Below are 15,101 nucleotides of genomic sequence, written 5' to 3' on the forward strand. Positions count from 1 at the left end.
CAGGTCCTGAGGCAGTGTGGTAACCGAGTGAAGTTGGTCATCACCAGAGGCCCTCCAGAGGAGACCGCCATCGTCCCAATGGTGTTGCCCACGGTCACAGAGCAACAGGTACGACAAGACAATCGTGTGGGTGGTTGGTTGGGTGGATGGGTAGGGGGGGGGAAGATGAGGTGGTTTTATTAGGTTTGTTTCCTTAATATGTTATATCTATTAATGACTAGGATAAAGGGCACGTGGTTCTGTCTCTCTTTTGTTCCAGCTCTCTTCCCCTCAGAGATAGGTATCCAATGAGAATCATTTGTGACACGTAACATCATCTGTGACTCAGCCTCAGAGGTCACAATGTTCCAAAAGGCTAACAACTGGAATTCGCTCTCCATTATCAAGCAGTATTAACCATGAACCTTATCAACATTCCATGACTCACACTCCCAAACTAGATTGTATATTCTTCTCTGTACACAGTCTCAGTACCCCATTTCTTGATGAATTTTTAGTTGACGTTCATCAAATAGATAACATAACTCATCTGGCTGACAGAGTTGATGCATAGGTGAGGAATGCTTCTTGGTAAATTGGTAACAGCACGTGGACTTGGGGGAATTCGGCACCCGCGACTCACCCCCTCCACTGTGCTCTCTGTCGGCCATTTTGTAGAATGTAGAAGCTGACTCACTCTTCCTCTGTCTCTTCACAGGGATACGAGGAAGAGGAGGCCGAAGCGTTCGACGTTGGGCTGACCAAGAACGCCCAGGGTCTGGGAATCACCATCGCCGGCTATGTGGGGGACAACAATTCTGGTAAGACTTGGCAGCATTGTTTACTACTGGAAATAGTTTGGTTTTATTTATTTTCTAACTTATTCACTCTGCTTGTGATGGAATGAAACCACTTGGGAAGGAATTTACTTTAAAGAGTCCCATAGAATGTCTGGAGCAAAGAGCTATGTAGTGACACTGCCTCTTCTAGGGAAATTGTGAGTGTTTCTGACTTCTCTAGAACACTCAAACTGCAGATACAGTTTGACAGTTAAAGGGCATCTCTTGTACTGTATAAAGGATACTGCTTGTTTTAAGAACGTTATCCACACATGGTCATTGTGTCTATTTTGCCATTTTCAGAGCCCTCTGGTATTTTCGTGAAAAGTATAACTAAAGACAGTGCGGTAGAGCAAGACGGCCGGATCCATGTTGGGGACCAGATCATAGCCGTAAGTGTCTTAGACCATCCTCAACTTTTTTTTGTTGTTGTATTTTTTGGTTATTGTAAATTTAAAAAATAGATTTTCACTTTCTTACGTGAACAGATAGACTGATGGAGGATGACAGTGGGGAGAGATGGATAGAGATTGTGAAGTCGGACAGATTTGAACCTATGCCAACACTAGTGGCCCTAAGCGCTAGACCACCCCAAGCCACACCCTTCAGATTTTTTATCGGCTGTTATGTCAATTTAAATTCCATGCCAAAGTATAAAATAAAGTCTGCAAGGATATTTGTCTCTCATTTTGAATAATATGGAGCTTTATCTATAGATAATGTGGGGAGATATTAATCTCCCATATTTTAAAAATGTATCTTCAGCTGAGATTTATACACACGGTTCCAAAGGCCGTTACGGTGACCGTATTACCGCCACACCGGCGGTCATGACGGCAGTCAAATTCCATGTGAACATTTAGTCACGGTAATTAGGCTTCTCCAAGCTCTGATGCTGCTGATGGTCATTAGTAGCCTACCAAACTTAATAACTGCTTGGTACTCAACATTCTATTGTACCTCTAATCACTCTGACATCAATGCAAATGTAATCAAAAATCTAATCAAATACTTAATGAGAGCCCATTAGCTCATGTTGCACAACATTTCTATAGGCTATGCAATTGAGTGAGAAAACAGAGTGATGGCCTCTATTAAGAATAGTATTATCCCATCAGCTTTCTATAGGCTAGGCCTACTGTATTTATTTCTCAACTTTTCTAAATGTAAGCACATTGCTTCTCTTTACAACAGGAATATAGCCTACGTGGCTGGCATTGAAAATGAACCACAGGAAAAGCGTCCTCCATTCGCTATTTTCGAGACAGGTGCATGAAAACGGTCCATTCTAAATCAAAACAAATTTCACACATACAGTACCAGTCAAAAGATTGGGCACACCTACTCATTCCAGGGTTTTTCTTTATTAAAAAAAATGTCTACGTTGTAGAATAATAGTGAAGACATCAACACTATGAAATAACACATATGGAATCATGTAGTAACCAAAAAAGTGTAAAACAAATCAATGTATATTTTAGATTTAAAATTCTTCAAGGTAGCCACCCTTTGCCTTGATGACAACTTTGCACACTCTTGGCATTCTCTCAACCAGCTTCGTGAGGTAGTTGCATCCTGGATTTGGTCTGTCTTCAGTTGTAGCCTGTGTGAAAGACCCGATCGTGACTGCATTGGTTATTAAGAATTTAGCTATCCTAGACAGCCATGTGAGTTAGAGGTGCTTCGGAGCACGTATGCAGGAAAATGTAATTATTACATTCAACCCAAGGGCACAACAGCCACTGGATTTGTTTTAGGGGGCATTACAAAGGGGATACTGCCCGGAAATTGCTTGTCAAATTGTGAATTAGATACTGATGAAATGTGTGCAGCCTGCGCAAATAACAAAGCAGAGTTCATGCTTTACATGCAACTTTTTTCAAATCATCATTAGTCGCATAATGCAGCCTTAGAATGTGTAAAAAATACAAACGTTGGGCTATATATTTTGATCACAACTAAAGCATAAATAACTATAAATTAAGCATATAGCAAGACCTGTTGCTTTGTTAACTTCTCAACAAAGAATGTGCGCACTCCCACATGTGCGCACTCCCTCAAATCTTTTGGAGAAAACATTTTATTTTATTCAGCTATGTTAAATTGTATTCTTCATACTATAAATTAATGCCACGGAATTCTAAGCAAATCTTGTCTGTTAAATGAACTAGTGTAGCCCACAGCCATATGGCATAGCCAGATCAGGTCCTAACATAAGGACAACTCCGGTTATATTCTGTTCTTCTGAAATAGACTACATTTTCTTTATATCACGTTTCTTTAGACTTGTCTAAAATACATTATGGATTTATTGGTATGGTATAGGCTATATTACATTGATTTATTATACTTTTTTTAAATGTAGATGTTCCAAAGGTAAGAATGAGTGGCTTGTAGACAGGAAATGCAACATTTTTTTTCATATTCATTAACAGTCAATTACCGTGAGTCCGGCAGTTATTTTCTTGACAATCACCGGCTGACATAATGTCATGACCGTCACAACTCTAGTCATGACCCTAAATTGAGCATTTACTATTAATGCAAAACCCTTTCTGTGTTACATCCTGAATAAATTCATGGATTTGAAGCATTTGAAGCATTTGACCAAATCTTCCATCATGATTTATTTTCTTGTTTTGATGTAGGTTTGTCTATTGGGTGGTACTATTTCTGTGTGTATGGGTGTGCCTGGTATGGGTGTGCCTGTGAGCTTGCTTTCCTATTTGTGTGTTGTCCTGAGAATGTATCACATAGACTTGGATAGACGACTCACGTGCCACAAAGGCTGTTTAAGTATGGAGAAAGATCTCATTGACGCTTTCCATGCTGTCACAGAAGCCAACATGACAAAGATGCAGAGAGCACTCTAAGCACTCTATTCAACTCCATGATGTATCCATAATCATGACATGCAGGTGGACGGTATTAACATCCAGGGCTACACCAACCAGCAGGCCGTGGAGGTGCTGAGACACACGAGCCAGACAGTTCACCTGAAGCTGATCAGGCGAGGCTTCCGTCCAGAGGATATCCCACCCGCTGTGGTGCCCAGTGTGATCGTAGTCTCACCAACCCCAGGGGGCAGAGACACGACACTGGAGAGGACGGATGTTGTGGACGCCACCACTCGAGGTACCTGTAGTTCATTAGGGGTGGCAGGGTAGCCTAGTGGTTAGAGCGTTGGACTAGTAACCGGAAGGTTGCAAGTTCAAATCCCCGAGCTGTCCTCTTGCTCCCCCCCAAGCTGACAAGGTACAAATCTGTCGTTCTGCCCCTGAACAGGCAGTTAACCCACTGTTCCTAGGCCGTCATTGAAAATAAGAATTTGTTCTTAACTGACTTGGCTAGTTAAATATAGGTAAAATAAAAAAATTAGGCAGGAAATTGAGGAAAACTGACTTAAACAGGGAGGGACTACCTGGATTTGTCCCATTTAAAAAACACACTCTATTGGGTTTTCCGCTGCAAAGCGTTTTAAAATGTTTTGGCGTGCCCTAATGAACATGACCATGACAACTGCATATTTGATTGACAGTCACGTATACCTCCAATCACAGTAGTTTATATTCAAGCAAAACACAGTGCATATATACACTACCGTTCAAAAGTTTTGGGTCACTTAGAAATGTCCTTGTTTTTTTTAAATAACATCAAATTGATCAGAAATACAATGTAGACATTGTTAATGTTGTAAATGACTATTGTAGATGGAAACAGCAGATTTTTTATGGATCATCTACATAGGCGTACAGAGGCCCATTATCTTCAACCATCACTCCTGTGTTCCAATGGCACGTTGTGTTAGCTAATCCAAGTTTATCACTTTAAAAGGCCAACTGATCATTAGAAAACCCTTTTGCAATTATGTTAGCACAGCTGAAAACGGTTGTTCTGATTATAGAAGCAATAAAACTGCCCTTCTTTAGACTAGTTGAGTATCTGGAGCATCAGCATTTGTGAGTTCGATTACAGGCTCAAAATGGCCAGAAACAAAGACCTTTCTTCTGAAACTCGTCAGTCTATTCTTGTTCTGAGAAATGAAGGCTATTTCATGCGAGAAATTGCCAAAAAACTGAATATCTCGTACAACGCTGTGTACTACTCCCTTCACAGTACAGCGCAAACTGGCTTTAACCAGAATAGAAAGAGGAGTGGGAGGCCCGGTGCACAACTGCGCAAGAGGACAAGTACATTAGTGTCTAGTTTGAGAAACTGACACCTCAACTGTCCTCAACTGGCAGCTTCATTAAATAGTACCCGCAAAACACCAGTCTCAACGTCATCTGTGAAGAGGCGACTTCGGAATGGTGGCCTTCTAGGCAGAATTGCAAAGAAAAAGCCATATCTCAGACTGGCCAATAAAAATAAAAGATTAAGATGGGCAAAAGAACACAGACTCTGGACAGAGGAACTGATTTTAGATCAGTACTGCTATTCTGAGAAGCTTGAAACATACAGCCCGTGATCACATCCCTGGTGACGCTGCAGGGCTATGCCTACTTGAGGACAGTACACATAACCACAACATTGCCCTAACTTTAATGGCCTCCATCTACGTAAGGATGGTGAAGCTTCTCTCTACTTGTATCTTCTCACCACAACCACAGCTCCAGATTTAGAAGGCTGCGCACTCCGCCCTGCTTTAGGAAACCCTGAACTCCTTTAACCTGTAATTGGGCCAGCCTCATACGAACCCCAGTAAACATACGCGTAGGAAAATGCATGGCAAAATCAAGTCACATTTTATTGGTCGCATACACATATTTAGCAGATGTTATTGCGGGTGTAGTGAAATAACACAACAGTACACATAAATCTAAAAGTACAAACACACATGTGCATGCTCACACACACACACACACTACCCATAATAACACAACCCGTGACGACATAGCCAGCATGTTCGGAGCTGGAACCAGGACTAACGAAAGTAGACCTCTGATGTGTTTGTGTCTTTACCATACAAGACACGATGCACAACCCATGCCATCATAACCACCATGTTCGGGCTGGGAGCAAGATGACTTAACCAAGAGCTCTGCAAGTGTGTATGTGTGTATTGATGTGTATATATTGTGTACCCCGGTGCAGGTAAGAAACAGTACCAGGCATTGAGTGAGGAATCTGACGTCACCAACGTAAAGGATCAGTTAACTGAGAAGACCAGAGACGGTAAGTGAATCCACTCCCCTGTTATCTGGGGTCCTTTACTAAGTATAGCTAATGGATTGGAATCTGTTTAAAGTATGTTAATGTTGTGAGGACTGGTTTTAGGCTACTGTGCATTTGGGGCGGCAGTGTAGCCTAGTGGTTAGAGCATTGGACTAGTAACTGGAAGGTTGCAAGTTCAAATCCCCGAGCTGACAAGGTACAAAATCTGTCGTTCTGCCCCTGAACAGGCAGTTAACCCACTGTTCCTAGGCCGTCATTGAAAATAAGAATTTGTTCTTAACTGACTTGCCTAGTAAAATAAAGGTAAAATAAAGGTAAAATAAAGGTAAAATAAAATTTAAAAAAATAAAAAATTCAAAAGAATTGAACCAATGCATCTGTAGATGCTCAACAAACTATTAATGCATGTCTATAGATGTTTCCCCTGTTGTAATTCAGCAAAAATGTTGTTGACGCGGGTTTGATCGCCTGTTGATAGTTTGTTGGGCATCTACAGATGGACTATCCAAATGAAGTGTTACCACACATTTCAAATGTAATGTGCATGTAGAACATAAGGATCTGTATGTTTTCTCCATTATTTATATATATATATATATATATATATATACACAGATTTTCTTCACATTAAAGGGTAAATGAAAGATCTTTTGAAGTGGTTCTTAAAGTAACGCCTACACTCTTTCAAGTAGTGCGTTTGGAGTTGTCTAACTGTAGCCTACCGCTGTGACTCATTGAGTCTGAATCAATCAGATGGGACATAGTAGTTGGTTGAATGTACTTTATACGTCATTCTATTTAAGTCTACACTGAGTGTACAAAACATTAGGAACACCTTCCTAATATTGAGTTGCACTCCCTTTTGCCCTCAGAATAGCATCAATTCATCCGGGCATGGACAACAAGGTGTCAAACTTTCCACAGGGAACGCTTTTGACACCTTGACTCCAATGCTTCTCACAGTTGTGTCAAGTTGGAAATCTTTTATCTTGCCCATTCACCCTCTGAAAGGAACACATACACTACTGTACAAAAGTTTGGGGTCACTTAGAATTGTCCTTGTTTTTGAGAGAAAAGCACTTTTTTTCTCCATTAAAATAACATCAAATTGATCGGAAATACAGTGTAGACATTGTTAATGTTGTAATTGACTATTGTAACTGGAAATGTTTAATGGAATATCTACATAGATGTACAGAGGCCCATTATCAGAAACCATCACTCCTGTGTTGGTATGGCACGTTGTGTTAGCTAATCCAAGTTTATCATTTTAAAAGGCTAATTGATCATTAGAAAGCCCTTTTGCAAATATGTTAGCAAAGCTGAAAATTGTTGTCTGATTAAAGGAAGCAATACAACTGGCCTTCTTTAGGCTAGTTGAGTATTTGGAGCATCAGCATTTGTGGGTTCGATTACAGGCTTAAAATGCCCAGAAACAAAGACCTTTCTTCTGAAACTCGTCAGTTTATTGTTCTGAGAAATGAAGGCTATTTCATGCGAGAAATTTCCAAGAAACTGAAGATCTCATACAACGATGTGTACTAATCCCTTCACAGTACAGTACAAATGGGCTCTAACCAGAATAGAAAGAGGAGTGGGAGGCCCCGGTGCACAACTGAGCAAGTGGACAAGTACATCAGTGTCTAGTTTGAGAAACGGACACCTCGCAATTTCTCAACTGGCAGCTTCATTAAATAGTACCTGCAAAACACCAGTCTCAATGTTAACATTGAAGAGGCGACTCCGGGATGCTGGCCTTCTAGGCAGAGTTTCTCTGTCCAGAGTGTTCTTTTGCCCATCTTAATCTTTTATTTTTATTGACCAGTCTGAGATATGGCTTATTCTTTGCAACTCTGCCTAGAAGGCCAGCATCCCGGAGTCGCTTCTTCACAGTTGACATTGAGACTGGTGTTTTGCAGGTACTATTTAATGAAGCTGCCAGTTGAGGACTTTGGAGTCATCTGTTTCTCAAACTAGACACACTAATGTACTTGTCCTCTTGCTCAGTTGTGCACCGGGGCCTCCCACTTTCAAATACAATGACATTTCTAAGTGACCCCAAACCTTTGAACGGTAGGGTACATCTGAATTGTATCAATGCTTAAAAATACTAATTTAACCGCTCTCCTTCCCTTCATCTACACTGATTGAAGTGGATTTAACAGGTGACATCAATAAGGGATCAAAGGTTTCACCTGGATTCACCTGGTCAGTCTGTACTGGAAAGAGCTAGTGTTCCTAATGTTTTTTACACTCATTGTATGGTATGTTGATGTTTTTAAGAAGCAAAGCTAACAGAGGATGAGGAGTTAGAGCTGAAGAAGAAGTGGCAGGAGACTCTCGGCCCCAGCAAGGAAGTAGTGGTGAGTTAACAGAAGTAACATCCACCCAAACATAGCCTGTCTCTACTAAATGATACATGGTTGTACTTTTTACCATTTTACACAGTATATTGCAATTGTGTAGATGGAAAAGCACTGGTTGCAGAATAAAAACGTTGTATGTGTTGTAAAAAAAAAAAAATATTGTTTGTAAAAAAAAAAAAATCTACTATATTGCCACACAAGGTAAATTGAATGCTGATCATTTTAGGACAATTTCATGAGATGTGCAAAAGCATAATTTTTTTTTTACTATGAAAAAGCTTCATAGTATTTTTGTGCCAACTGAGTTGTGCCCACCTGTTGTGCCCATGACAGGTTGCCCAAGTGGAGAAGTTCAGTGAGAGCAGTGGTCTGGGAATCAGTCTGGATGCCAACAGCGGGCACCACTACATCCGCTCCGTCCTGCCGGAGGGGCCAGTGGGACGCTGTGGGAAACTCTTCAGTGGGGACGAACTGCTCGAAGTAAGGGACAACGCCAATAGTGAGAACATGATGAACAACCGTTAGCCTGGAACTTACTTAGTGCACAAATTCTTCAACCACTGATATCAAATTTGAAAGTGCCTAAATTCCTTGGATATATGTAGAGTTTACCGTGAATAGGATCTCTGCGAGCATGGGAACATTGCCTTTAAAAACAGCAATGCCCTATAACCTTTAATCGGATTGAATCCTGGCATGAGTGACTCAACATAAGTGTTGACCATTGGATGTGTGTGCCCACCCCTCTCAGGTTAATGGAATATCCCTGATTGGTGAGACCCACAAGGAAGTGGTGAGCATTCTGAAGGAGCTGCCTGTCTGTGTCCACATGGCCTGCTGTAGACCCGCCCCTCTCCTGAAGAGTGACAGGGATTCTGGCCAACCGGGGTTGGATGAATTTGCTACTGAACCTATAATGAAGGTACTTCCCCACTCTGCTTTGATGTTCTTGATCATAAGTTGTTAGTGAAAAAACTCACCTGCTATGGATTTACATTATTTGCCATCGCATGGTTGGAGAGTTATTTATCCAGTAGAACCCAGAGTGTTCTTCAATGGAAGCTTTTCTAACATCAGATATGTACAGTGTGATGTCTCTCAGGGCAGTTGCCTTGGGCCTTTCACTCTTTTATATTTTTACAAATAATTTGCCACTGGTCTTACATGAAGCTGGAATTAATATGTATGCTTATGATTCCACACTCTACATGACAGTACCCAAAGGGAGTGAGCTCACTGACCTTCTAAATAGGAAGTTATGGTCAGTATCAGAATGGGTCCTTAATAGCAAACTGGTCTTAATTACATCTAAAACTAAAAGCATTGTATATGGTTCAAAACTTTCTCTAAGACCTAAACCTCAACTGGAGTTGTGCATAAAGGGTGTGACCATTGAGCAAGTTGAGGAAGCTACCTATGTATAACATTGAATGGTCATTTATCATGGTCAAGTCATTTGACTTTACTGTACTAGTTATTCAGGCTCTGGTCTTGTCCCATCTTGATTACTGTCCAGTTATATAGTAAAGTGCAGCAAAGAAAGACCTAGCAAAGCTGTAGCTGGCTCCAAGCAGAGCTGCACGCTTTCCCCTTAACTACACATACAGAACTAACAATAACAACATACATGGCAGTCTTTCCTGGTTGAGTGTTGACGAGAGAATAACTGCAGACAATTCCAGAATGTTTGATATTCAAATAACCTACAGCTCAGACACCCATACAGTTGAAGTCGGAAATGTACATACATTTAGGTTGGAGTCATTTGGAACTTGTTTTTCAACCTCTCAACAAAACTATAGTTTTGGCAAGTCGGTTAGGACATGTACTTTGTGCATGACAAAAGTAATTTTTCCAACAACTGTTTACAGACAGATTATTTCACTTATAATTCACTGTATCGCAATTCCAGTGGGTCAGAAGTTTGCATACACTAAGTTGACTGTGCTTTTAAACAGCTTGGAAAATTCCAGAAAATGATGTCATGTCATAGGCTAATTGACATCATTTGAGTCAATTGGAGGTGTACCTGTGGATGTATTTCAAGGCCTACCTTCAAACTCAGTGCCTCTTTGCTTGACATCATGGGGAAAACAACCAAGACCTCCGAAAAAATGATTGTAGACCTCCACAAGTTTGGTTCATCCTTGGGTGCAATTTCCAAACGCCTGAAGGTACCACGTTCATCTGTACAAACAATAGTACGCAACTATAAACACCATGGGACCACGCAGTTGTCATACCACTCAGGAAGGAGATGCGTTCTGTCTCCTAGAGATGAACATACTTTGATGCGAAAAGTGCAAATCAATCCCAGAACAACAGCAAAGGACCTTGTGAAGATGCTGGAGGAAACAGGTACAAAATATCTATATCCACAGTCCTATATCGACATAACCTGAAAGGCCGCTCGGCAAGGAGGAAGCCACTGCTCCAAAACCACCATAAAAAAGCCAGACTATGGTTTGCAACTGCACATGGGGACAAAAATTGTAGTTTTTGGAGAAATGTCCTCTGGTCTGATGAAACAAAAATAGAACTGTTTAGCCATAATGACCATCGTTATGTTTGGAGGAAAAAGGGGGAAGCTTGCAATCCCAACTGTGAAGCACGGGGGTGGCAGCATCATTTTGTGGGGGTGTTTTGCTGTAGAAGGGACTGATGCACTTCACAAAATTGATGGCATCATGAGGAAGGAAGATTATGTGGATATATTGAAGCAACATATCAAGACATCGTCAGGAAGTTAAAGCTTGGTCGCAAATGGGTCTTCTAAATGGACAATGTCCCCAAGCATACTTCCAAACTTGTGGCAAAATGGCTTAAGGACAACAAAGTCAAGGAATTGGAGTGGCCATCACAAAGCCCTGACCTCAATCCCATAGAAAATTTGTGGGCAGAACTGAAAAAGCGTGTGCTAGCAAGGAGGCCTACAAACTTGACTCAGTTACACCAGCTCTGTTAGGAGGAATGGGCCAAAATTCACCCAACTTATTGTGGGAAGCTTGCGGAAGGCTACCCGAAATGTTTGACCCAAGTTAAACAATTTAAAGACAATGCTACCAAATACTAATTGAGTGTATGTAAACTTCTGACCCACTGGGAATGTGATGAAAGAAATAAAAGCTGAAATATTTCTCTCTACTATTATACTGTCATTTCACATTCTTAAAATAAATTGGTGATCCTAGCTGACCGAAGACAGGGATTTTTTACTCGGATTAAATGCCAGGAATGGTGAAAAACTGAGTTTAAATGTATTTGGCTGGGCCTCCCGGGTGGTGCAGTGGTCTAAGGCACTGCAGTGTTAGCTGTGCCACCAGAGACTCTGGGTTCGAGCTCAGGCTCTGCCGCAGCCGGCCGCAACCGGGAGGCCCATGGTGCGGCGCACAATTGGCCTAGCATCGTCCGGGTTAGGGAGGGTTTGGCCGGCAGGGATATCCTTGTCTCATCGCTCACTAGTGACTCCTGTGGCAGGCCGGGCGCAGTGCACGCTGACCAGGTCGCTAGGTGTACGGTGTTTCCTCCAACACATTGGTGCAGCTGGCTTCCGGGTTGGATGCACGCTTGGTTGGGTTGTGTGTCAGAAGACGCATGGCTCTCGACCTTCACCTCTCCCGAGTCTGTGCGGGAGTTGTAGCGATGAGACAAGACAGCAACTACTAACAATTGGATACCACAAAATTAGGGAGAAAAAGTAAAAATGATTATTTATCTTTTATTTTATGTATTTGGCTAATGTGTATGTTAATTTCCGACTTCAACTGTACATACCCCACAAGACAAAGCGAATCCAAAACAAATTCATGGCAACGCGTTTCATTATATAGTGTCCAAGTTCCTTGCTGTTCAAGACAGTCGTGAACAGGGCACGACAATGCCTATTCCTCCTCAGTAGACTGAAAAGATTTGGCATGGGTCGTCAGATCCTTAAAAAGTTCTACAGCTGCACCATCGAGAGCATCCTGACTGGTTGCATCACCGCCTGGTATGGCAACTGCTCTGCCTTGGACCGCAAGGCAATACAGAGGGTAGTGCGTACGGCCCAGTACATCACTAGGGCCAAGCTTCCTCCATCCTCTATATCAGGCGGTGTCAGTGGTATCCAATTGTTAGTAGCCCTAAAGATGTCTACCCCAGCCACCCTAGTCATAGACCGTTCTCTCTGCTACCGCACGGCAAGCAGTACCGGAGTGCCAAGTCTAGGTCCAAAATGCTTCTTAACAGCTTCTTTGACTCCTGAAAAGCCATATGACTCCTGAAAAGGGAATCAAATGGCTTCCCGGACTATTTGCATTCACCCCCCCAGCCGCATTTTCACTCTGCTGCTCCTCTTTGTTTATTATCTATGCACAGTCACTTTACCTCTACCTCCATGTACATATTACCTCGACTAACCTTTGCCCCCGCACATTGACTCTGTGCCGGCACCCCCTGTATATAGCCTCGCTACTGTCATGTTATCTTTAATTATTTATTTTTTGTATATTTATCTTCTACGTTCAATTTATTTGAGAAAAATACTTTCTTAGCACTTATTTTTCTTAAAACTGCATTGTTGGTTAATAGCTTGTAAGTAAGCATTTCACTGTAAGGTCTACTACACCTGTTGTATTTGGCGCATGTGACAAATACAATTTGATTTGACACTTTAAACCCCCAATGCAGCTTTGAGACCATTCTTTCAAAGTCATTGAGATCTCTTCTTCTAGCCATGGTAGCCAAAATAATGGGCAACTGGGCATTTGTATACAGTGCCTTGCGAAAGTATTCGCCCCCCTTGAACTTTGCGACCTTTTGCCACATTTCAGGCTTCAAACATAAAGATATAAAACTGTATTTTTTTGTGAAGAATCAACAACAAGTGGGACACAATCATGAAGTAGAACGACATTTATTGGATATTTCAAACATTTTTAACAATTCAAAAACTGAACAATTGGGCGTGCAAAATTATTCAGCCCCTTTACTTTCAGTGCAGCAAACTCTCTCCAGAAGTTCAGTGCGGATCTCTGAATGATCCAATGTTGACCTAAATGACTAATGATGATAAATACAATCCACCTGTGTGTAATCAAGTCTCCGTATAAATGCACCTGCACTGTGATAGTCTCAGAGCGCAGAGAGCATCATGAAGAACAAGGAACACACCAGGCAGGTCCGAGATACTGTTGTGAAGAAGTTTAAAGCTGGAATTGGATACAAAAAGATTTCCCAAGCTTTAAACATCCCAAGGAGCACTGTGCAAGCGATAATATTGAAATGGAAGGAGTATCAGACCGCTGCAAATCTACCAAGACCTGGCCGTCCCTCTAAACTTTCAGCTCATACAAGGAGAAGACTAATCAGAGATGCAGCCAAGAGGCCCATGATCACTCTGGATGAACTGCAGAGATCTACAGCTGAGGTGGGAGACTCTGTCCATAGGACAACAATCAGTCGTATATTGCACAAATCTGGCCTTTATGGAAGAGTGGCAAGAAGAAAGCCATTTCTTAAAGATATCCATAAAAAGTGTTGTTTAAAGTTTGCCACAAGCCACCTGGGAGACACACCAAACATGTGGAAGAAGGTGCTCTGGTCAGATGAAACCAAAATTGAACTTTTTGGCAACAATGCAAAACGTTATGTTTGGCGTAAAAGCAACACCGCTCATCACCCTGAACACACCATCCCCACTGTCAAACATGGTGGTGGCAGCATCATGGTTTGGGCCTGCTTTTCTTCAGCAGGGACAGGGAAGATGGTTAAAATTGATGGGAAGATGGATGGAGCCAAATACAGGACCATTCTGGAAGAAAACCTGATGGAGTCTGCAAAAGACCTGAGACTGGGATGGAGATTTGTCTTCCAACAAGACAATGATCCAAAACATAAAGCAAAATCTACAATGGAATGGTTCAAAAATAAACATATCCAGGTGTTAGAATGGCCAAGTCAAAGTCCAGACCTGAATCCAATCGAAAATCTGTGGAAAGAACTGAAAACTGCTGTTCACAAATGCTCTCCATCCAACCTCACTGAGCTCGAGCTGTTTTGCAAGGAGGAATGGGAAAAAATATCAGTCTCTCGATGTGAAAAACTGATAGAGACATACCCCAAGCGACTTACAGCTGTAATCGCAGCAAAAGGTGGCGCTACAAAGTATTAACTTAAGGGGGCTGAATAATTTTGCACGCCCAATTGTTTCGTTTTTGATTTGTTAAAAAAGTTTGAAATATCCAATAAATGTCATTCCACTTCATGATTGTGTCCCACTTGTTGTTGATTCTTCACAAGAAAATACAGTTTTATATCTTTATGTTTGAAGCCTGAAATGTGGCAAAAGGTCGCAAAGTTCAAGGGGGCCGAATACTTTCGCAAGGCACTGTATATGACCCTGATCCTGATGGGATGTTTTAATTGCTCAATTAAATCAGGAGCCACACTTGTGTGGAAGCACCTGCTTTAAATATATTTTCTATCCCTCATTTACTTAAGTGTTTTCCTTGTTTATGTTTTCTTTATTTTAGATGCTGTTGACATTACCATTATTGCATACTGTATTTTTTAAACTGTCAGTATTCCAGTAACTGTCATAGCAGAGTCAATGCTTACTAGCCTAAACATAATGCAATATAACATGCATGTTTGGGGTCAATGCAGATTTCAATTCAGTCATATCCTTTGTTCATTTTAGCAAGTGAATTGTTTAGGAAGTGATTTGAAAACTGAAGGTAAGGCCAGAAAGTCCTTCACAAAA

General features: G+C 41.5%; 1 protein-coding gene across 5 annotated transcripts in view; it reads left to right on the forward strand.

Annotated features, from left to right (window-relative positions):
• The window catches only part of LOC135510602 (multiple PDZ domain protein-like), a 69,812-nt gene that overhangs the window by 15,004 nt on the left and 39,707 nt on the right, over positions 1–15,101 (forward strand). For all 5 annotated transcript variants that reach the window (XM_064931642.1, XM_064931644.1, XM_064931646.1 and 2 more), the window contains exons 9-16: positions 4–108; positions 698–800; positions 1,122–1,210; positions 3,737–3,953; positions 5,913–5,993; positions 8,277–8,356; positions 8,693–8,839; positions 9,111–9,281. In XM_064931642.1, the coding sequence (XP_064787714.1) occupies positions 4–108; positions 698–800; positions 1,122–1,210; positions 3,737–3,953; positions 5,913–5,993; positions 8,277–8,356; positions 8,693–8,839; positions 9,111–9,281 (993 nt within the window). The remainder of the gene's footprint in view (positions 1–3; positions 109–697; positions 801–1,121; positions 1,211–3,736; positions 3,954–5,912; positions 5,994–8,276; positions 8,357–8,692; positions 8,840–9,110; positions 9,282–15,101) is intronic.

The sequence above is a fragment of the Oncorhynchus masou genome, chromosome 23 (assembly GCF_036934945.1).
Source record: "Oncorhynchus masou masou isolate Uvic2021 chromosome 23, UVic_Omas_1.1, whole genome shotgun sequence".
In the NCBI taxonomy this organism is placed as follows: domain Eukaryota; kingdom Metazoa; phylum Chordata; class Actinopteri; order Salmoniformes; family Salmonidae; genus Oncorhynchus; species Oncorhynchus masou.